The 24,391-nt window shown below is 36.6% G+C and overlaps 1 protein-coding gene across 2 annotated transcripts in view; it reads right to left on the bottom strand.

The window, feature by feature from the left end:
- The window catches only part of rngtt.S (RNA guanylyltransferase and 5'-phosphatase), a 157,255-nt gene that overhangs the window by 82,734 nt on the left and 50,130 nt on the right, over window positions 1-24,391 (bottom strand). Inside the window, 1 exon segment of one of the 2 annotated variants that reach the window (NM_001090763.1) lies at window positions 23,898-24,062. The exons of the other annotated variant lie outside the window; for it this stretch is intronic. Within the exon segment in view, the coding sequence (NP_001084232.1) occupies window positions 23,898-24,062 (165 nt within the window). 2 annotated transcript variants of the gene reach the window in all.

Here is a 24,391-nt window from a genome sequence, read left to right as displayed (position 1 = left end):
CTTAATTAACAATTATACAAAATAAATAGCAGAAGACTTATATTATGTCGCACCATCCATGTACCATAATTCTAGTGTAATAAAAAGGAGAAGGAAATTTATGGAATAATTCAAGGAGAAGGAAAATTCTTGTGACTCTCAGAAAAATTCCATTGTGCATTTTACAAAAAAATCATTTGTATCAAACAACGTGATCAATCAAAAGTGCTAAGTTAATAAAGTGCCCTGTGTAGTCACTCTGATATATTGCCATTGTAATATTGCGCAAACATCATGTGGTGTAATATTCTAAAACTTAACATTTAATTGGTCAGTTAAAATTAATTCATGGGATTAAAAACACAAAAATATGTATGATGTGCAGACATGGTTTTACTGTATTATACCGGTTAGTTCCAGTTAATAGGGATTAGGGCCCATATTAATCCCATGTAGATCATGACATCTGACACAAAAACCCCATTACTGAGTAAGCTTGCTATGTGGGAGGTATAGAAATAGTGGGTATAAGTTCAATTAGAGTAATGAACAGTACAGCCGGTATTCATTAACTTGCATAACCACACCTGCCAATAAGGTATATTGGGTTTCACAGATATGCCATGGGGGTGACCTCTAAAACCTTTGTCCTCTCAGAGGCACCTAAATGTGTGTTGGCCTAATCCCTATCACTTGTCCTCATGGCAACCATGACCCATTTAATATAAAACATGATAAAAGATGGCGGTTGAAGTTGGATAAAACAAGATTAGCATCCTCCGGAACAATGCTATCCTGTCTTAAACCGGCACTATTCAAAACATAGTCCCCCTTCTCCTATTACCATTCGTCCACCTCCCTTTACAAGTAGCGTAGCAAGAAATTGTTTGTGAAGAGCTCTCCACCTGACGCGCATTTTGCCCATGGAGGCTTTGTCAAAAGCAAGATGGCGGCCAAATCTAGCGATCGAACGTGATTGTGTATACCGCCATTGGTTACAGATAATCACGAGTGCTCCGTGAGCTGACATCACGGTTGTGATTTTTTAGGACACACCAAATGCGTCAAGGCATCAGCCCTGCAAATGCATTGGTGAACATTACTAGGAAAATACTTCAGCACGGGCACAATGAATACATCAAGGCATCAGCCCTGCAAATACATTAGCCACCATGCTGGGAGAATACTGTATATTGTATAGCAAAAAATACACGAGTACTAGCAACATTAATTGATCCCATTAGCAAATACATGCTGGGAGAATATATGGTATAGCAAAAAATACACGAGTATTAGCAACATTAATGATCCCATTAGCAAATACATGCTGGGAGAATATATTGTATAGCAAAAAATATACACGAATATTAGTAAAAATGAATGATCATATCAGCAAGTATATGAATAATAAACTGCTCAAATCAAAGTAAGACTTCCTAAAGTCACAATACTATTTACCAATATATGTATGTAGAGATAGACTTTCCGTTAGTCATCAGGGAGTAAGGGTGTAAAGTGTATTTATCCAGCAACTTTCTTTAGATAAGAGTGTTTAATCTAAATTACCTTATTACCACACTTTATACCTTACACCTAATTCCCAGAGAGATATGCTCTAGGACTGTAACTGTCGGATTTCATGATCTAGGTGGGAATAATATATGAGCCCTAATCCCTATTCACAGGTACTAACCAGTATTATCCCATAAAACCAGGTCTGCATATCATAAATATTTTCAAGTGTTTTTAACCCCATGAATTGTTCTATTGATTTTAACTGACCAATTAAATGTTCCGTTTTAAAATATTACATCACATGATGTTTGCGCAATATATACTCAAGAGTAACTACACAGGGCACTTTATTAATATATATATATATATGTGATAAATTGACGAGAGAGAGAGAGAGAGAGAGAGAGAGAGAGAGAGAGAGAGAGAGAGAGAGAGAGAGAGAGAGAGAGAGAGAGAGAGAGAGAGAGAGAGAGAGAGAGAGAGAGAGAGAGAGAGAGAGAGAGAGAGAGAGAGAGAGAAGAAAGTTAAGAGCACTCACGGGTATTGTGACAAAAAGCTTTTATTGGAGCATTACAATCTACCCCACATCAACGCGTTTCGGTTCTCTCTGAACCGTCGTCAGGATGGTTCAGAGACGACGGTTCAGAGAGAACCGAAACGCGTTGATGTGGGGTAGATTGTAATGCTCCAATAAAAGCTTTTTGTCACAATACCCGTGAGTGCTCTTAACTACTCTATATGCTCTTTTCTGAAGAAGCACCCGGGATATGACCAGTTAATGGTGAGTGCCAGTCCAACAAAATGACTATATATATATATATATATATATATATATATATATATATATATATATATATATATATATATATATATATATATATATATATATATATATATATATATATATATATATATATATATTTCATGTTGTTTGATACAAATGAATTTACTGTAAAATGCACAATGGTATTTTTTATGGTCAGAAACTGACCAGCAGGTGACGCTGTTGTAACAACCCGCATTCATAATAATACATGCATCTCTTAATACATTGGAATTAAAAAAAATAAAAACCGCAAATTGCAAAAGTGCTTAAAATAGCATATCATTTTTACTTTCGTTTATTTGAATGGTTAATTTATCCTTTAACAGATCTAGCATATGCAACATTTTACACAAATTAAGATGGGTAAATCTGATTATTGCTAACTTAACGTACACTGAAACACTTTTTATATGCAAAAAGTCTTCTTTGACAGCGTGCCTATTCACTACTGACTATTCCTTGATCAGAGCAAGGTTAAAAAGCCACAAAGTACCAATTCACGTGAGCAGAATGAAAAGAGAAAGAATAGGCATCTAGGTGTAAATCAATGATAATGCACATCTGAGAATGGCCACCACATGCAGAGAGTAAGTGACAGTAAATCTCTGCCTTACAAATTGCAATTGCTTTTCTTTGTACTATGTATAAATGCTCCAATTGTGCATTACTATTAACTGTTTCATGCAAGGAAGGAACTTTTTCATCATATGTAGTTCAGAGATGCTTGTTTAGTTTTCACAGGCAATGTTGCACAGTTATACTTGAACTGACTATAGTTATTTTAATTGCAACTCTCCAGTGCTGCTTCCTTTGTTATAATATATAATCGATGTTCGAGACAGCATTGCAGTTGGAATACTAAGAGATCTCTTTCACACAACTGTCTGGGTGTGTGACTGTAAAATAATTTCTTCATACCCTGGGTGGACTGGTGGCACAGATACACTAAGTGACTGTCATCTTGATGTGAGATTGCTACCTGAGGCAAGAAATGCATGGTTGCATGCTAAGAGGCACGCGGTGGCATTGTAAAATATGAGTGGTGGTATTGCTGTTTCCTATGCTGCTAAATGATACAATAGATATAGCACAAGGTATCTGGAAATGTGAACAGTAATGGATTATATGCATTATCCATGTCATGTTATTTCTGTGGTAGTGGAGATGTAATTCACAATGTGCACAGCATTTGATCCTAAATATTGCCAAAACGCAGGTATTTCTTAGAAACAACTTTCTTACAAAATCCAACTGTATAATAAAAGTAAAACAAATCATTCATGCTATGTTTCCTCTGTTTAACAATTTCTTTCCTAACTCAATGAAGCACCTCGGACACCTGACATTGTTACAAGTAATGATAAGTGTAAATAAATTAGTCCTATTGAGTTCTATTAACTAGTTTTCTTTTTATTTATGTTAAACTGCTTTTAGATAGCAACTAATTTTATCATTTAAAAAATGTACTTGGGCAGGTACTACAAGACCAGTCCAGTATCATCAATGTGCATGTTTCAGTACCAAACCAAGCCTTTAGTATGAATTGATCCTGAGATATAAAATATGAATAAATAATGTGCAAATATGAATTGCAGAGATTGTGGAGTTGGTTCTGCTTTCAACAACCTGGAAAATGAAAGGAATCTAAACAATTCAATTTATTTATCAGAAACATCCTCATTCATACAATCCCTGTTTAAACATCATGCAAGAAGGTTAATTGTAAGGTAGCTGGGTGGGAGGGGGAGAACAGATAAGCACATACACCCAAGTAATGATTCCGTTTTCCTTATCCTAACATCTGCCTCTCTACAGTAAAATGTAAACTGCCTGGAACACTAATGCATGTACTTGGGCAAACAGCACACTGTAACGAGGAGCATGAAAAATGATTTTGTGCAGACATAAGATAATTTGTTGGATAAATGACAAAACTGAAATAACACCAGGAGAATACAAAAATAAGAAACTAAAATGAGCCTTCTCTCATATCTGATTAATGCTTGGTAAGCTTCAGTAATTAACATTGATTCAGCTACTCAGCCTTTAAAGGCACGAGAGACAACTGATTATTTTAAATGAAAGTCACCAACAAAGGAGACAACTATTTTGCTAGCAGACAAATTGGCAGATTACATTTTCAAACAGGGTGGATCCAAGAACCAACACATATTCATAATACATAGCTTTTGGACGGGATCACACAAAAATCATCAAGGAACGGGAACTCAAGCAAACCTAGATGAACAAAAAGATCATTTATCAAGTGCATATTGGTTTACTAGCCCATATTACAAAAGGCTTAGTGCACCAGATATCAAAGCATGGTGGAATGGGTGCAAACAAGGGGCAGAGAGGATTTCACAAAGTAGAGCTAAGGGGGTCACATAGCAGCTTGGAAATTACTGTTAAACAAGCCTTGTTTCTTAGCCCAAGTAAGCATCATAACCCTGAACACTTGGACTAAGAAACCAATACTTGGACTAAGAAACAAGAGAACTAGCAGAACGGAAAAAAGTATTGAGAAGTTTTACTTTTTAAGGTCCTCATGACAATATTTGTACATTTCTGACCAGGTGAAAGAACAAGTTCTCAGTGTTTAAAAGCACATAAAGCTGTTAAACTTGGAGTAGATACTGTTACCGTTATATCTAGTTGTGGATCTACACTGAGTATCTGGAATGCTAAATCAAAGGAACAACCACAGAATTATTCAGTGCCATGACATACCCACTGGTATTAAATGTATTGAGCAGCCATTGGTGATAAAACTGGATAAAAATCCTAAGCATACTTTTTAATTCATTCTTTTTCAACTTTAACAGAAAGAAGGAGAGTAAGCAGATCATAACAGATGTCTGTATGTAGACAACGCATCATCACTTCACAAGGTTAGCAGCATCAGCATCAGGAACAACTAATAAGTGGTTGAACACATTAAAGAATAGCAAAAAAATAGCTAAAGAGAAAGGAGAACAGGTTGTGGGGTGAACATTATTAAAGCACACATTTAGTATCGAGTCAGAGGCGTGTTGTACCATGTTAGTCAATGTATCAAGCTCATCCATAAGTCCCAGATTTTTTCAAATTTATCCAGCATCCACTGCTAAAATACGTCAATTTATAGGGGGTTATTTAATTAAAGGCACTAAGGGGCAGTAAGCGATAGCAACCAATCAGCAGGTAGCATTTCCTAGTCACATGTTTAAAAGCAAACATCTTATTGGTAGGCTCCTTGGCTATAGGTTAGGCTCCTTGGCAACATAGTGCCTTTTATTACATATGGGGGTTAAAGGGGGAGGGCCACATTTATTAGAGACTTTCAGCATTTTAAAGTGGATGCAGTAGGCAGCTTCCAGGACATGATAATTACATTCCTACAGAGTTGTGAACTCTTCCACTGCCATCAGCCTCCCCCACACAAACTTCACTTGCCTTCATTTGAACCAGAAACCCAAGCCAAACCACAAAACACAGACAATTATTACTATAGTCAGCATTACTATCACCAAGTAATGATTGGCACTGGACCCGCCAAACCTAGATTCGTGGACTTGTCATTGCAAATAGTGAGTAATAGGTATTGTGCTGATGCTTTTAGAGACAGACAAATTCATTAGAGGGTTTTTTAGAAAACAGGGTTTTAGAAGGATATCTGGATACGTTTGTTCATATAATGCATTTGGATGCTTTTGACCACATAGCATATATAGTCGAATAAAACCTTTACATTTAGATTATCTTGCTGGGGAGACCAACGTGTCTAGGCGGTCACCAAGTGACTTGTAAAAACAGATGCTAGGGCTTTGTATTCTGTATTCTCCTGCCATAAAATCTTTCAGCCAAATTATTTCTTGGTAAAAGACCACACAAAAAACAGAACCCCTAATGTGGCACTCTAGCATGTATTCTCCCATTCAATACAAATTGTTCCCTACATTCTACATATAGTAGAAAAAAATTGTATTACACCTGTATTAGTTACACACACAATTCATACAGCCAATCAAAACAAAATCCATAAATATAAATGAATGTAAGCAGTATTAAGAAGCACAACAGGATTCCATACTTTACATTGGGTAGAGAAAGATTACCTCCTCAACTCTGCAAGTGAGCTCAAACCTGCACTTTGCACCAACAAGCTACAATGTTCAACACTATGCAACACTATGCACTTCCATTAGCTCATCATGCTGCATCTTTGCCTACTCCTTCCTTTTATTTTTTAGTATAGCCTTGGCACCACTGAAATTACCTGTTATATGCTATTCTATATGTGCAGGCTGGCTTGAAACCCACATCCACCCTTTTTTTGCAGGTCGCGGGCCAAACTCTTCCTGCTGCTGAGTTTACTATTCCTCATTTCCTCCTCTGGCAGCTGGCATTTTAAGAGTTGCCCTAAAAAAATATTGTAGGGTGATACAGGTACCTCCCTGGCCTGTTCTTGTGCCAGTCTATTTAGTATACCAAAAAAGAAAAGGCGTCTGTACCTGTGATGTGAAAAAATGTGCTGTTCCCAAGGTTTATTCAAGTTGCAATTAGATTCAAATGAGGCACAAACATTTTGGGACTAGTTCAGCCCTTCCTCAAGTGATACATGCCATAGAGATGGTTACCAAATTTATACATAACCAACTTACTGACAGCTATCACCAGGTAGATAATGGTGGTTGATATATTCAACACAATTTACATCAATACCTTATCCAAACACAGTCAATATAATCCAGAGTTTTGTAAACATAGCAAAGTCCTTGGGGGCATCATGAAAATGGACTTATCGAGCTGTACGGCATTTCTGGATTTTAAGGACATTTTATTCAGTTATGGAATTGATGTTACACTTTTTTTTACATCAAAGGCGCAGTCTACTTTTTTTTTGTATTTAAAGACTTGAGTGTGCTTCACCTCGCCCCTTCAATGACATCAGAGATGGGCAGGATGGACACAGAACTAAAATTACCTGTGTCTAACCGTAATTATCAATGATTCTGTCCAACAGAATTATTGCATGTTAAGAATGACCCCCAGCCAAACACCCTAATTAATACTGGTGTAAAAAGATATTTTGTTTCTCTGTTCTAGACGGGCATATGCACAGTAGAGAACTAATTTGTCTATTTTTGCACTGTTCATTTGGCCAGTTTTAGTGGGTGCAGGAATTGTGTGGGACACAAACAAATTGGCATTGCAGTGCTCACAGGTAAAGAACTTTGGCAAACTGCTTTGTTTTGAAGAAGGAAAAGACTAACAGCTGTAGGAAGTAAAAGACTAGAATCACTTGGGTGTGCCAAACAACTATGTTTCTCTGGTTATTCTACCTTGCGTTCTAAAACAGAAAGTGCTCCATTCAGGGCCAAGTTCACAGGTCTCTGCACTCAAAAATGAAACACAGAGGCCTGAGGATATTTGTACAATGCCTGACACAGTGGGCACAGTGCAAAAAAAAAAAAAAAGGACTATTGGAGCCTTGTATGATTGTAAATGACCCATTTAGTCTGTCCAATTTCTGTCACTGTGCACCCACAGCATTCCACCCAGAAAACGGTGAAGTGTGCATTTATGAGCCTCAACAGCCATTAGGTGGATTTGTTTTTTTTCTGTCAGTGAAGAAAATGCTTCACCTGACAGCCTAAGAGTTTAATCAAAAGCCAAAGCCTTTTTTCTGTGTGATTCTGTTTGGTTTGTTGTGGGTGACCTTATCACTGCTGGTACAGAATCCATGCAAAAAAGAAGACTGGAAGCTATTTACATAAAGACACAAGAATTCAGATGCACTTTTTTAGTGGCCCAACAAAATTAACAAATATAGCTATATATAATTTAAAGTAGTAATTTTTTAGTACTTTGAAGAATACATTTAAATAATCATTGCAACAAAACTAAATTCTATACTATTTCTAAGTCCTAAGCAGCTTTAAATGCAGATGGAAAACCAAAAAAAGTCAGTGACACTTGGGTAAGTACAGTTAAAATCTGAATGTCAAGTAGTACAAAAAAAAAAAATGAGTAGCAAACATGAGTGTCTTCTCTGATTAGGGTAAGAAATAATATAATAATTAAACTACAAATATGCAGATCGCCATTTTTCCCACATGGTACAAAAAGTCGATTTTCTATTTCATGAAATGAACCACAATTATCTGACTTGTTTTTTCATCTGTCACAATTTCTATAAATAAATATGCTTCCATTTAAACATCAGTGCAAAATGGCAGCCACAAGACAATTATAAAATTAAACAAAAAATACTTATTACAAATGCAGGAAATGATTGTATTACAAAAGTATCAAGGGCAATGGAATTTTCCACTGTGAATGTCTAGAAGTAGCCTCTCTGGATGTGTCAGTACCATGCATATATCCACAATGTCCATTAGCGTGATTTTGCTTGAAATTAAATAGGGGCATGCTAATTTTGTATTGATATTAGGTATGTTGGGGGGGATCTGCAATACATAACACATTTACCAGACACGTATATAAATTATAGATAAAATAATTGATTTAAAATAACAAGCTGGCCATTATAAGATATGCTTAATTCAAAGGAGAGTAACTGTTATATTGTCCATTTCTCCCTAAAACAATGGTGCCCACAAGGCAATCTTTTCCAAGGAATTGAAACAATACAGAGTGTTTGGCTTTATTTGTTTTTACACCAGAATAAGCTGGTTGTAGCAACTGAAAGACTAGGAAAGAAAAGGGTTTGGTGCTATCACTGTACCCTCCTGGTAAATGCTATGGCCTCTAAATTGAAGCCAATGAAGAGTCAATGGTTATTAGCATGACAAAATAAAGTTACAGATGAAAATGTATTTTATGTGTTCTGAAACTTTTTTGTTTCCACAAGCAATATTAATTTGTATGCAATCTATGAAAAAGTCAATCTGTTTATAAACTTGAAACATAACATTTTAAACAACAGGATAGGGAAAGCCACCATGAAATTGTTTAGGCAGAGAACCCCCAAAAGCATATGTTTATGATTGGTTTAATAAATGTTATGTATGGCAGTTACTTTTATCTAAAATTCAGATGCAAAACTGAAGCACAATAATTGCTTCTTGCTATACAGAACTGATTGATTTTTAATATATTCACTTGCAGAGCTGAGGAGGGGGGAAAACAGCTTAATCTGAAATATCATTATACAAGCAACAATAAGTGCATGACATTTGTTGCTTTCATTTAGGATTCTGGTAATCCCAGTTTCTTCATCTTCAACTTCCAAAGTCTTCCGATTCAGATTTATGCAAAGCCTATATCATAATAAGTGGACTTATCATGCTATTTTTCTATGCTCTGAGGTGTTTGGAACAAGCCATCATTTTATATGTATCATACAGATATTTAAAGGAACAGCAACATCAAAAAATGTAATTGTTTTCAAGTCATGAAAATATAATGTACTGTTGTGCTGCACTGGTACAACTGGTGTATTTGCTTCAGAACCTCTACTATAGGTTATATATACAAGCTATTATGTAGCCATGGGGGCAGCCATTCAAAGCTAAATAAGGACAAAAGGCCCAGGATACACAGCAGATAACAGATAAGCTCTGTAGTATACAATGGAATTCTTCAGAACTTATCCGTTATCTACTGTGTAGCCTATGAATGAATGGCTGCCCCCATGGCTACACAGCAGCTTGTTTATAGTCATTCCTTTAAAACAGCTGTTGGTGTTGCTGTTACTTTAAGGAAGTCAACGACTAATGTTTTTAGTTAGTAAACATGCCAGCATTAGTAGGTTCTGCAGAGTTTTTGCACCAGCTTAGGATAAATGTTCTTGTACAGGTCAAGTATTTCTTAACAGTGCTGTGAAAGGCAATCTATAAAACAGTCTATGCTTAAAGGGATACTGTCACGGGAAAAAAAGATTTTTTCAAAATGAATCAGTTAATAGTGCTGCTCCAGCAGAATTCTCCACTGAAATCGATTTCTCAAAAGAGCAAACAGATTTTTTTATATTCAATTTTGAAATCTGCCCCAAGTTATGTGACTTGTGCTCTGATAAAGTTCAATCACTCTTTACTGCTGTACTGCAAGTTGGAGTGATATCACCCCCCTCCCTTTTCCCCCCCAGCAGCCAAACAAAAGAACAATGGGAAGGTAACCAGATAGCAGCTCCCTAACACAAGATAACAGCTGCCTGGTAGATCTAAGAATATAGTAAAATAAAAATAGTAAAAACCCATGTCTCACTGAGACACATTCAGTTACATTGAAAAGGAAAAACAGCAGCCTGCCAGAAAGCATTTCTCTCCTAAAGTGCAGGCACAAGTCACATGACATGGGGCAGCTGGGAAATTGACAAAATGTCTAGCACCATGTCAGATTTCAAAATTGAATATAAAAAAAATCTGTTTGCTCTTTTGAGAAATGGATTTCAGTACATAATTCTGCTGGAGTAGCACTATTAACTGGTGCGTTTTGAAAAAAACATTTTTTCCGATGACAGGATCCCTTTAAAAGACAATGGCCATTAATTATGGCTTAATTTAATTGAGTATGTTTCATGGTTTAACTAAACCAGGAATGTAAAGCAAAACAAATAAAATTAAAAACGAATAAAAATGGTGCCCTTTCTGCAGCAACAATGCTAATTAGCTCTATATGCTTACCACCCTATATGCACATGCACATAAGGAATTAACATATATGTGTATAGTCATACAAAATCTACTTACTAAAGCATCTATATACCTTATTTAACTCTCCCCATGTACATATTAAAAGATCAATTTAAAGTTTTCTTTTTGGCTATGTTTTATATCCCTATTTTCTATAAATATGTTGCATAAAGAGCTTGCAGTCACTGTCTCTAGCTGTCTCAAGACAATAGTCTTGAGACAGCGTTAAAATGTCTTATAAGGTAGCAAGGAGACCTGATCCATCAAACCTGGGTTGCGGTCTGATGTCACCTGGGGAGTGATTGGAGAAAAACATTAAGGAATGGTCTTTGACAACAGCAGCCGACTCAGATCCAGTCCCCACCCATGTTTTCTCATAATCTGTAAAGAGGGTGCTATAAGAACTATACAGAGAGAAAAGATTTAGATGTATAGAGGTCCTCATAAAAAAAACCTGAAAAATGGTTTAAGTACTGAAAATTGTACTTAAAGATAATAGATCTCAGGATTTAGGATGGTTAGTTTATATTTATTTAATTAAAAAATGAGGTGGAAATCCCAGTTAATTCTGCAATGCAAGCCAAACGTAGATTAAAGTTAATGGTGGTCCTTGTTCCTCTATCTGTGCAGACGTCTTAAAAGTTCTCTCTGTCGACGATAAAAGTATAGCAAATAAAGGTAAAAAGTAAAATTTTGGACCAAAGCAGCATCTGCAGAGACAAAGCAATTTATTTTTAACAAGTTCTCCTCCCGAGTAAAGGAACTTGAAACAGAATTCAAGTCAAGAGTGAGTTTATGGTCATTACATCCATACATGTTTGTACAGTACACAGTGAAACGAAACAACGTTCCTCTAGGACCATGGTGCTACATACAACATAGATGTACCGGAAAACAGACAAAAAGTGCAAGTGCAAAAATATGCAACTCCTGCAAGACAGGACAGCATATTGCAGGGACAGGACAAGACAGTGCACACTTAGCAGATGTAATATGTTAAGTAAATAATGCTAAACGCAGACATGATGGGTGTATTATTGTGATATGATAGAAGTAAGAACATGACAAAGAACATGATTAAGTGCAGATGTACTCATAGAGAACAATTGTATCCAATGGCTATTTATTTATATAATAAGGTCAGGTGGAGGGTGAGAGAGATCTGTCCGGTCCCTGAGTATTCAGGAGCCTTATGGCTTGGTGGAAGAAACTGTTACACAGTCTGGTAGTGAGGGCCCTAATGCTTCGGTACCTTTTTCCAGATGGCAGGAGTGTGAACAGTGAGTGTGAGGGTTGTGTTGGATCAGCCACAATGCTGGTGGCTTTATGGATGCAGCGAGTGGTGTAAATGTCTATGATGGAAGGTAGAGAGACACCTATGATCTTCTCTGCTGTCTTCACTATCCTCTGTAGGGTCTTGCACTCCATGACAGTGCAGTTCCCAGCCCAGACAGTGATACAGCTGCTCAGGATGCTCTCGATAGTCCCTCTGTAGAAGGTTTTGAGTATGGATGGTGGGAGATGGGATATCCTCCTCTTGCGCAGGAAGTAGAGGCGCTGTTGGGCTTTCTTGGCTAAGTAGCTGGTGTTGTGGGACAAGGTGAGGTTCTCCGCCAGGTGGACACCAAGGAATTTGGTGCTTTTGACCATCTCCAAATTAGAGCTGTCGATGTACAGTGGCAGGTGGTCACTCCTAGTCTTCCTAAAGTCAACAACCATCTCCTTTGTTTTGTCTACATTGAGAGACAGGTTGTTGGCTCTGCACCAGTCTGTTAACCACTGCACCTCCTCTCTGTATGATGACTCGTCATTTTTGCTGATGAGACAGTTGTGTCATCAGCAAACTTTATGATGTGATTTGTGCAGTGCATTGCTGCACAGTCATGCGTCAGCAGAGTGAACAGTAGAGGACTAAGCACACAGCCTTGAGGGGCTCCGGTGTTCAGTGTGGTGGTTCTGGAGATGATCTTTCCAATCCTGACTGACTGAGGTTTGTCGATCAGGAAGTCCAGAACCCAAATGCAGAGGGAGGTGTTCAGTCCAAGCAAGCTCAGCTTTTCAATCAGATGCTGAGGAATGATAGTGTTGAATGCTGAACTGAAGTCAATGAACAGCATTTGAACGTAGGCGTCTTTTTTTGTCCAGATGAGAAAGGGCCAGATGGAGGGTGGTGGCTATTGTTTTGTCTGTTAAGCGATTTTGACGGTATGCGAATGTAAAAGTATTCCAGTGGTCTTCATGTAGTAGTAATTAATTATATTCCTGATTTCAGAAATTCAAGGGAGAGAACATGAAACAATAATGCTTATATTAACGGACATTTAATAAATCGTCTTCATATAGTGACTACATTTTTAATTTCATCTTGCTGAGGAGTTAAACATCCTGTTTTAAATTTGTAAGACTTTAAATTCATTAAAATGATAGAAGATGGCAATATATTATTGATGTTACTTAATTGGTGCTGCCTGAAATGTTGGCAGTGGACAAACTGTACATCTGTCTAAGGGAGTGCAGCTATTTCACATGATAATGAACAGAATCAGACACTTTCCATTCGGCCCTTTCTAATCCGTTTACATTATCAAGCATACATGAGTTATAAAATATGAGATTTGTGACACAGTTTATCTCCTTCACTGCACGAATTCTCAACTTTTCATGACCTGTTTTAAATGACTCAAATCTTAACTTAAGAAGAAGGGCAGAATTGTTCTACGTTATATTTTGGGCTTCTGTACCTTCCCAAGGTAACCACAGCCCTAGTAAAGATTTGTGTCTCCAAAGATGCTCTCCATCTTTTTTTTCTGCTGATCACTGCACATGCTCTGTGCTGCTGTTACTTACTGAGCTTAGGGACAGGACACACAATATAATGAGTATATATCAAATAAATGTCACAATATAATGCAACAACCCTTAAGCTTAGTTTCTTAACAGCCGTTCAAATCAGACTGAGCATATGCTTGTGGCAGATACTCCTTATAAAATCCAGGATGGGAAAGACCTGTGACAAATTTAAAGGCCTGAATCATAATTACTATAAATATGCTGAACCTTTAGTTCAGTATATAAAATAATGTACAGAATGAATATTTATTTTACCTCTGTAAGAATGCATTTTAAATAGACTGATTTCTATAGAGACCAATGAATTACACTGATATAACTGTGTGGGGGGTTTACACGAATACTCTGAATCATACGATCATAATAATCCCAATTTAGATTGGGAGTTCTAAGCACCTGTGGCCACTTTAATCCATGTCTGTTACTATGTCTGTTATTAAGTACCAAAGAGAGATGTTGACACTAACAGAACTGCTGAATGTCATGGAGATAAACGGGTTTATTTATTAAGAGCTAAGACTGGGTGGAAAAAAATGTGGGCGCAATCTTTATTGGCCACTTAAAAGCAAACATCTTATCGGCTGCTTCTGCACCCGGGCAAACTATGTGCCATTTATGGGGAAATGTATAACTATTTAATACAAAAAAGTAGTAACTGTTATGATAAAGAAGTATTTCCCACAGGGTAAAGCATCTATTTGGACCACTTACAACAATATACTAAGGCTGGTGATTCTCTTGTTTATCCCTGGAATTGTCAGGAAGTTATACTTGAAGACTACAGTCTGAAAAGCTGCCCTTTTTAAAAAAAAATCTCTCTCTAGATGGGACTCGCCATTGAGGCTGCAGCACTCCATTGTACTACTAGTGGTGTGGTATTGGATGTTATTTTATTCAACTGACCATTACTTTGTAACAGCATTGCATCTTGTTTGATATCTTCATTACTATTTGAGTTACTGGTACATATTTAAAGTTTCATCTGAATACTATACCATAAAGACATTGTAGCTTGTATATACAAATTTTCATCTTTTCTATACCACCAGTATTTATTTATAGCCAATAGCCATTTGGTATGTCTTACAAACTCATATTAACTCTTACTTTATGGTGGCATCCCTATATATCTGTTTATTTGAAACTCTATATAAAGAGCAGATAATGATAGATAATATCTGGTTGTCGTTTGTATGGATATTTCTCTTAATATTTACTGTATTTCTCTTTAAAAATAAAAAACCTTGCTTGAATGCTTTCACTGCTTGTAAGAGGTCCTGAAGAGTAACTAAAGTCTGATTTTCGGTTTTACGCAACACATCTTTGACAGAGATCCAGAAATCAGGCTGTGATAATGTTATCAATACCATGCGTAATACACTGCCATCATACCGAGTCATACAGCAAGAATTCTAATAGTAACCAATATGATTCCTAATCATGTAAAGAAGGTGTAGGTTCATGATGTGCTAATATGAAATTAATTATTCAGCTAGAGTATTTCCATGAAAAATATGCGAGGTGAAATATAACATGCAGCAAACCTCATTAGTGCTGGTCTCTAATTTGGCAAAGTATTCTCTGCCATCTGCTCCATGCAAAAAAGAATAAACAGCAGCGGTAACAGCCTGGCGATACACTTGACTGATACAATTACACAAGGGTGTACTAAACTTGCACAGTGTCGTCTATTGACTATAAAATGTGTGTGAAATGTACAGGCCTTTGGGTGTAGCCATTATCATCTCCAGTTAGTAACAGCTTGATGCCTGCAAATCTAACTTCTCTGACAAACATAAAAGTTTCAAAATCAGAAAAATACTGCCAACATTGGCAGGATAAGTACAGTCACAATTCTCACTACAATTTTATTTTCTTATTATGGTTCTTGCGGGTTTGTTTACTCATGGTCAAGGAAGAAAGTCAAGCATGAGGGAATATCTCAACCACAACATTTAATAAGTATTGTTTATAAACCCAGTTTTCATTTTATCAGAGGAATACTACAAGGAATTTTCAACAAAGTATTCTGGAAACCGATACAGTTTATTAAAAAAATGTATGTACCTACGGTGGAAGTTGCTAGCAAAACAAGATAGAATGAGGAATAAAAACATGACACAAGGGACACACGCCTACAATACTACCATCTACGTATTTATAAAAAAAAAATACAATTTTCCATAGGCACTTACTATTATTTTAGTGTTATAAACATAATTGTTCATGTCAGCTATCAAAATGCCCAGCATTAGTGCCTAGTTTATCAATTATAAGATCATAAATAAGGCTAACACTTAAATAAGGTATTTTTAAAATGTTAAGGCCATATTAAGAGGCAGATTTATCAAGGGTAAAACAGTTAATTCAAATTCGAATCTTCGAGTATCAAAATTTACACGTTCTAATTTTAATCCCCCCAATTTGAATGTAAATTTGAATGTGAGATTTACAACACTTTGACCATGGAAACAGTCCTAATTCAAATATTTGCCTCCTGAAACCTTCCGAGTTCATGTAAAAGTCAATGGCAGAGGTCCGTTGAGCCATTTGGAGATGTTAATTGCCTTCCTAACATTCACAGGGTTTTTTTGTTTTTTTTTTGAGAAAAACTTGATTCGAATTGAATACGAATCAAATACAAATTGAATCTTCAGTCATAATTCAATTGAATATTAGACAATCTAATTTCTTCTTAAATAGCCTAATATTCGAATTAAAAAAAAATTCACATGAATTCGAAATTCGACTTTTAGTAAATGGGCCCCCATCTGTATGGACCTCATACAGACACTATTATGCAATCATAAACTGGAGAGACTTTTAAATTAAAACACTTAACGTGTGCAGTAAAAGTGGTAATATACCTCATACAATGTGAACATGGACCAAATTATGTTTAAAAACTAAAGGAACATACAGGGATAGAATGGCGCCCAGGTTAAATAGACAAACTTTGGATCAACATAATTCCTCATTATTAAGCATTATTAAGAGAAAGAACAGTTCTGGATTAGGTTACTGTATATACCCGAGTATAAGCCGAGTTTTTCAGCATCCAAAATGTGCTGAAAAAGTCTACCTCTGCTTATACTCGGGTCAGCGGTACCCGACCCGAGTAGCTGAAATTGCAGTCACTTTTAATCATTCCTATACCAACAGTTCACTTGGGGAGAGACTGCAATATCCCACAATGCCCTCTGTTGGTTATATGAAAGAATAACAGTGCGCCCTCTGTTGGTTATATCAAAGAATAACAGTGACTGCAATATCACACAGCGCCCTCTGTTGGTTATATGAAAGAATAACAGTGCGCCCTCTGTTGGTTATATGAAAGAATAACAGTGACTGCAATATCACACAGCGCCATCTGTTGGTTATATCAAAGAATAACAGTGCGCCCTCTGTTGGTTATATGAAAGAATAACAGTAACTGCAATATCACACAGCACCCTCTGTTGGTTATGTTAAAGAATAACAGTGCGCCCTCTGTTGGATATATGAAAGAAAAACAGTGATTGCAATATCACACAGCGCCATCTGTTGGTTATATGAAAGATTAACAGTGACTGCAATATCACACAGTACCCTCTGTTGGTTATATGAAAGAATAACAGTGCGCCCTCTGTTGGTTATATGAAGGATTAACAGTGATGGCAATATCACACAGAGCCCTCTGTTGGTTATATGAAAGAATAACAGTGATGGCAATATCACACAGCGCCCTCTGTTGGTTATATGAAGGATTAACAGTGATGGCAATATCACACAGCGCCCTCTGTTGGTTATATGAAGGATTAACAGTGATGGCAATATCACACAGCACCCTCTGCACATGGTAGTGGGACAGTGGGACAATGCACACAGTAATCCATTTGGCAATTCTCTGTCACCATCAACTTTGCAAAGAAGTCCGGTTGATCGCTGGGGGGGTCTCTTTGGCGGAATGTGCGCTGCTGGGAGACAGGGCTGTAGTTGTGTCTAGGCTTATACTAGAGTCAATAATTTTTCCCAGTTTTCGTAGGTAAAATTAGGTACCTCGGCTTATACTCGGATCGGCTTATACTCTAGTATATACGGTATTAAAAAAAAAAACAGGTTATGAAAAATCCACAGGGAGGAAATTACAACTTGAAAATACTCTACAGAGAAGACTCCTGGCTCCACGCTAGGGTATTAAAAAGTTGTCTTCTAAGACAATAATGGTTTTATGATATATGGATAAATAGATAGGACGTGCAAAATAAAAAAATCTACCTGCTGATATCCTTTTGGATCATAGGATAGTTCCTAAAGGTGGCCATAGATGTGAAGATTTTTAAAAGATCTTTAAGTTATCATAGGACCTGAAACGATCGTTTAAATGAACGATTTATCCATTAACAAAAGAAACCATTTCAAGTAATCTCATCTTGTTGAAGCTAGGAAACTGTGCCTGCTTGGCCCTCCAACCAAATGGACAATGGATACATTTCACTGTGACCAATGAAAATTTTCTAACCTGGTAGATCAATTTTTTTACTGATGTTGGACAAAAATCATTAGATGCATTATCAATCGGTGCCCACTAACCTCACGATCATTTTGACGGATTTGCAGGATAGCATAAAAATTGTTTGAAAAATCTTAACGTCTTATGTCAACTTTAAGAAGTTTTGTTGCATTCAGATATACTATGTCCAACCACAAACTTTTTTCTTTATATATACACAATTAAAACATAGCAAAATATTTGGTAATTATTTTGTCACTATGTAAAATTAATGGAAACAATATTTACAGAGTTACCCTACATATAATACTCTCATAAGTAATACCTTTCCTGCCAGTGACTGGTCTTGCCACAAAGTATGCTGCCATGGAACAGATCAAAGAGCAACAAGAGAATCGGGCTGACCCAATACCCGCGGCACAGGTGGGTTTGGATCGACCCTGCTGGTTCGTTTGTGACCTTACACTGCTAGCTTCCGACTTCCAGGCACGCGGCTGGCCAGCCCCTTTTGTGACGTCATCAGCGGGGTGGGCAGGCGCAAGTCTATAAATGGACGCTGGAAGTCGGATGTGGGCAGGCATGGGTCTGGCGGATGCAAGTTTTTCTCAACCCACACATCACTACAGAGGATATTAAGATCTGTGCCAGGCAAGTAGTTAAAACAGTAACAGAAACTGGCAAGTATTATAGGAAATTCCAAAAGAAAAAAAACAGTAAATATTTAAAAAGCCAAAAATTACAATTATTAGAAAAGCATCTGTGGTTTCAAACACCAGTGCTCAGAAATGCCCCAAAAGATAACAGGAATTCTGCTGAAACATCTGTGCAGTGAAGAGAGGAAGAGGTGCAGTGTGCATAGGCTTTCATATACAAAAATGAGAGCAATAAAATGAGCATGTTTTAATCCCTGGATAGATCTAACAATGACATATCTTGACAGTATTGATAACAGGGAAAATTATATGTGCAATACATTATAAAACTTTTATGTTTTGTTTTTACAGCAGATTCAGAAAAACCAACAGGAGGTCTTGCCTCCTGAATATGAGGAAGCATGCTCATTGCACTGAACAAAAATCAAAAGACTGACTGCAATTCACTAAATGGAGTTGGGGCTATGGAAGGCTTGAGTGTGCAGTTCCCATGTCTAAAACGGTTTGAATTAATATTTTTATTACTATACAGACATGTATAAAGTGTCAACATATACCGCAAGCTCAGCAGATGTGAGACACAATTAAATCCTGTATTTTCCTACAAGCCAAAATTTCCGAAGTACTCAAATTCTCACTTGGAAGAGTGAGTATCAGTACACCCTTTATTAACTTAGTTTTTCTCCATGACAGTGACAAACTAATAAACTAGAAGTCGTCAAGGGCAACAACATTTATTTGGAATTGTTGGAAAGATTTTCTGAGTTCCTGTACTTTGTTAACACAATTAAAAATTGCCAAACTTTTTCACTCCCTCGCAAGAGCTACTGATCTGTGAAATTAGTTATATTAAAATGGATTTGGCTGACAAGAGCAGATTGTTAATAGAAACAACATGCATATGAGATGGCCTATACCTACTAACAGATTTCTACATGAAGGGAATATGTTTAAATGTGCACTGAAAATCCATTTATAACGCTGTGTTTTTATTAACTTCCAATGTATTGAAATGAATAGCATTAGAGTAATAACAATTATAATAATAATAATAATACAATTAGCATGGTAGGTGTACCTGCCACAGAAAAGCAGAGATCGCCACAACTAATGTATGAAGGTAATATTAATGCTAATGAAAGGTCAGAGCATATCCAGACAACAATCATGCCATGTATGCTGCTGATTCTGTGAGGCTTGTTCAAAATAATATTAGTGAGGTAATTTATGCTGTGAAAAAACAGGTGTCAATTTAAGGAAGGAAAGCAGGCAGCAAATGTTGTGCATGCTGGTTATAGTGCATTTCTCTCTGAAAATCTGAGAAGAATGTATCATTCCAGGCATTGTTCAGAAGAACATCGTACTTTGATTTAAAAATTGATTAGAGAGCAGAAAACATTTAAAGAAGTGAAGAAAAATTATCTCAAATGCTTTAAAATGACAACTAAAACCCGATAACTATGGGAAACTACCATTCAAATGGATAGAAGAATAGCCAAAATGGCAAAGACTCTGCCAATGATCAGCTATAGGAAGATCAAAGAAGGTCTTAAGTTACCTGTGAGTACTGTTACAATTAGAAGATGCCTATATGAAGCCAAGCTATCGGCAAGAAGCCTGCAAAGACCCATTGTTGAAAAAAGATATGTGCTGAAGAGGTTACAATTTGTCAAAGAACACATTGACTGGCCTAAAGAGAAATGACAACATTTTGTGGACTGATGAAAGCAAGATTTTTCTTTTTGGCGCTAGGTGCCGCAGCCAGTCTGTCAGAGGACCCCCAAACTTTTAATTCAAGCCACAGCACCCAATGAAGACAGTGAAGCATGGTGGCACAAGCAACATGATATGGGAATGTTTCTCATACTATGATGTTGGGCCTATTTATCACATACCAGGGATAATGGATTTGTTTCAATACATAAAAATACTTGAAGAGGAAATGCCATTGAAATGGGTGGTTCAAGAAGACAATGACCCCAAACACAACAGTAAACTAGCAGCATCTTGTTCCAGACCAACAAGATTGACGTTACGGAGTGGCCAGCCTAATCCCTGGACCTTAATCCACTAGAAAACTTGTGGTCTGACATCAAAAATGCAGATGAATTGTGGATTGTAACAGGTGCCAGTACTTGGATGACTCCATGCAACACAGATGTACAGCAGTTCTCAGAAACGGTGGTTATACAACTAAATATTAGTTCACTGATTCAAAGTAAAGCAACATTTTGAAAACATTTTCAGTTTATACAGTGAATCTTAGAGTTTGTAAAGAATAATAGACACTGCAATTTTTTGGGACATCTTAATATTCCCTTTTCTTCACTTTCTGTAAAGGAATAACACAAATTTGATAAATTTTTTCATGTTTTGATTTGGAATATAATCTGCAGTGTTCCCAATGTATTTGCATGTATGGAAATAAAAGCTATTATATAGATTTTGAGCTTTATTCACTTTTTAAACACAATACCACTATTCTGAACACAACTGTATATCTAGACGACAGGCATAAATGCTGAGCAGAACCTAAGTGCTTTCCAGAAATATTTTGGTACTCTTACGTATCTGCAAATTTTTCACACATAAAACATTCATGGAATATGTACTTACCAGGTACATTTTGGAGTTTATATATGTCACATACAGTAGAACCCCCATTTTAATTTTTTTCAGGGGACCAGAAAAAAGTGCAGACTTTAAACGGTTACAATTTTGCAACATTTAGTTGATACATTTTTCAGCAGGATCTCTGGAGTATTAGCAACTATTGTATCAATTCTAAGCTGCATTTAATGAAAAGCAGATTCTGCTCAGCAGGGACAAAGATAAGAGATGTATCAAATAAATGTATCAATTTAGAACAGTTTACAGGGTTGGTGACCCCCCCCCCAGAGCTGAGTTATAAAATGAAAAATGGAATTTTATAATTCAATATTAGAGAAACGACACACATAGAAAATGGAAAGTAATTGGAAAACGTATTTTCTTCTGATGATCAATCTGAAACCAACTGAACTGATAAAAGTGTTGGAAGGTTAACAACCCCTGTAAAGAATGCCACGGATTATAATATATTCAAATTTTTCTTTCCGTATTTTTTGCTCAAATCAAGATAAAATAGGACCATAATCATTAAGGTGTATTTCGCAGATTTCTTTGAAGACAGTTTCTTCAAAGGAAGCTAAAAAACTGCCTTAACTAAATTTGGAAATGAAGGAAAAGCTGTCTTGACATGGCCTTGTGAGATAATTACATACAAAATCTCTCAAATTCAAAATACATTGCCAGGTATTAGAGGCTGAAAAGTGACTTCACTTTGCTCTTTCAATATATTTAAAAGTTCAGAAAAAAAAAAAAAATAATGTGATTCCTTAAAAACGTAATTCCTAACCCAAGTGTATTTTTTTTAGATGTAATACAGGTATGGGACCTGTTATCCAGAATGCTCGGGACCTGGGGTTTTCCTGATAACGGATCTTTCCGTAATTCGGGTCTTCATGCCTTAAGTCTACTAGAAATTCATTTAAACATTAAATAAACCCAATAGGCTGGTTTTGCTTCCAATAAGGATTAATTATTTCTTAGTTGGGATCAAGTACAAGCTACTGTTTTATTATTACAGAGAAAAAGGAAATCATTTTAAAAAATTTGGATTATTTGGATAAAGTGGAGTCTCCATAATTCGGAGCTTTCTGGATATCGGGTTTCCAGATAAGGCATCCTATACCTGTATTGGTGTGTAGGCAGCCATCTAAGGTCATTTTGCCTGGTCATGTGCTTTCAGAAAGAGTAACTGTTTTCAGGCAGGCTGTTGTTTCTCCTAATCAATGTAACTGACGGTGTCTCAGTGGGACATGGATTTTTACGAACAGAGTGCTGTTGCTATATCTACCAAGGAGCTGTTATCTGATTACCTTCCCATTGTTCGGATGATGGGCTGCTAGGGGGGGATAAGGAAGGGGGGGGAGATCACTCCAACTTGCAGTGCAGCAGTAAAGTGTGACTGAGGTTTATTAGAGCACAAGTCACATGATTGGAGGCACCTAGGAAACAGACAATATGCCTTTCCTCATGTCAGATTTCAAAATTAAATCTAAAAAAAAAAAATTTGCTCTTTGGAAAAATGTATTCCAGTGCAGAAGTCTGCTGTATCAGCAAAATTAACTGATGCATTTTGAAAAAATTTTTTCCCATGACAGTATCCATTTAAGGCTATGTGTCACTAGAATGCTGGAAGCTGTAGATCACTGAAAATTGCAGGACCACATTACTTTTGTATAATAAAGGCTTGCTTTTAATTTGTTTGGGTAAACTTTATTCCCTCATAAAGAAGCAGATATAGAAACTGGTATAGGGTCAGAGGCTACATAATGCCTAATTGCCCTCTAAGTGAGATAAAAGTAACAATTATCTACACAAATGAGTTTCATCTAAGACACTTCATTACAAAATTACATTAGCTATTAAAATCTACCTTAAAAGTTTAAGCCTATGACTAAGTGTCCCTGGTCGACACAAAACGTGTCAGGCCTTGGTTCTTAATTATGGAGAATAAAATGTAAGCCTTGTAACCTTTTACAAACCTGACTCCGGCTTTACAAATTTTGTGGGTCCAGGCTTGTGCCAGCCTCTTTTGATGTTTAAAAGTTTAAGGACCTGTCTCACTGTGATGGACATTGCAGTAACTAATGCTTATCGGTCTGCCCAGGAGTCAATTATATAAAAAAAAAACAATATGAATAAACTAAAAATATCAGAGACTTTTGTGGTGTATACAGTATTTGGACAGGTCCAATTATTATGGATTCTGTGCAACTCTATATTTACTAGGGCTATATCTTGTTGAAGTCATATCTGTTGAAATTAAAAAAAAGATTTAGGATAACCGGATTAAATACTTTGTCATGTTCATTTCATTGAGCGGTTCAGTATGATACCTTTCTTGCAGCATGGATGTCGAAAAATGGTTTGCTCCGAACGCTAAAAGGCTCTTTTGCTTTGTCTATAAGACCTGTTTTCATTTTTTCATGTCTAGGAAAGATAATCTCTTTTTCAATGCAGGCTAGTCGAATGTTAAAGTCGCAGTCGCCAACAGGTTGTCCCTGTGCAAAACAGAGAAAGAGAATTTGAAAAAACAAAAGAACCCGACTGTCAGCTACAAAGCAGGTCTGTCACTTGGGCAAATGAATTTCAGTATAGGTCATGCCAAATCATGCTGTAGAAGCTTGTTTCAATTGTGCCCTGGTAAGCACTGAAATATATCTTACAGAACAGAAAATGAGTTTAACACTTGAAAAAGAACCCACAGCTCAAAACATGTTGTGTAATTAAAAAATGTAGCGGCACAGTTTCTGCATTGGCGTATCGGTTCCTACATACATTTATTCTGTCATTGCCACCTTACTTTATGGAGGACATAAAGTTGCAAAAT

Source organism: Xenopus laevis, chromosome 5S (assembly GCF_017654675.1).
Source record: "Xenopus laevis strain J_2021 chromosome 5S, Xenopus_laevis_v10.1, whole genome shotgun sequence".
NCBI lineage: Eukaryota > Metazoa > Chordata > Amphibia > Anura > Pipidae > Xenopus > Xenopus laevis.
The sequence above is the reverse complement of the archived record's forward strand: the minus strand, read 5'-3'. Positions and strand labels throughout refer to the sequence as shown.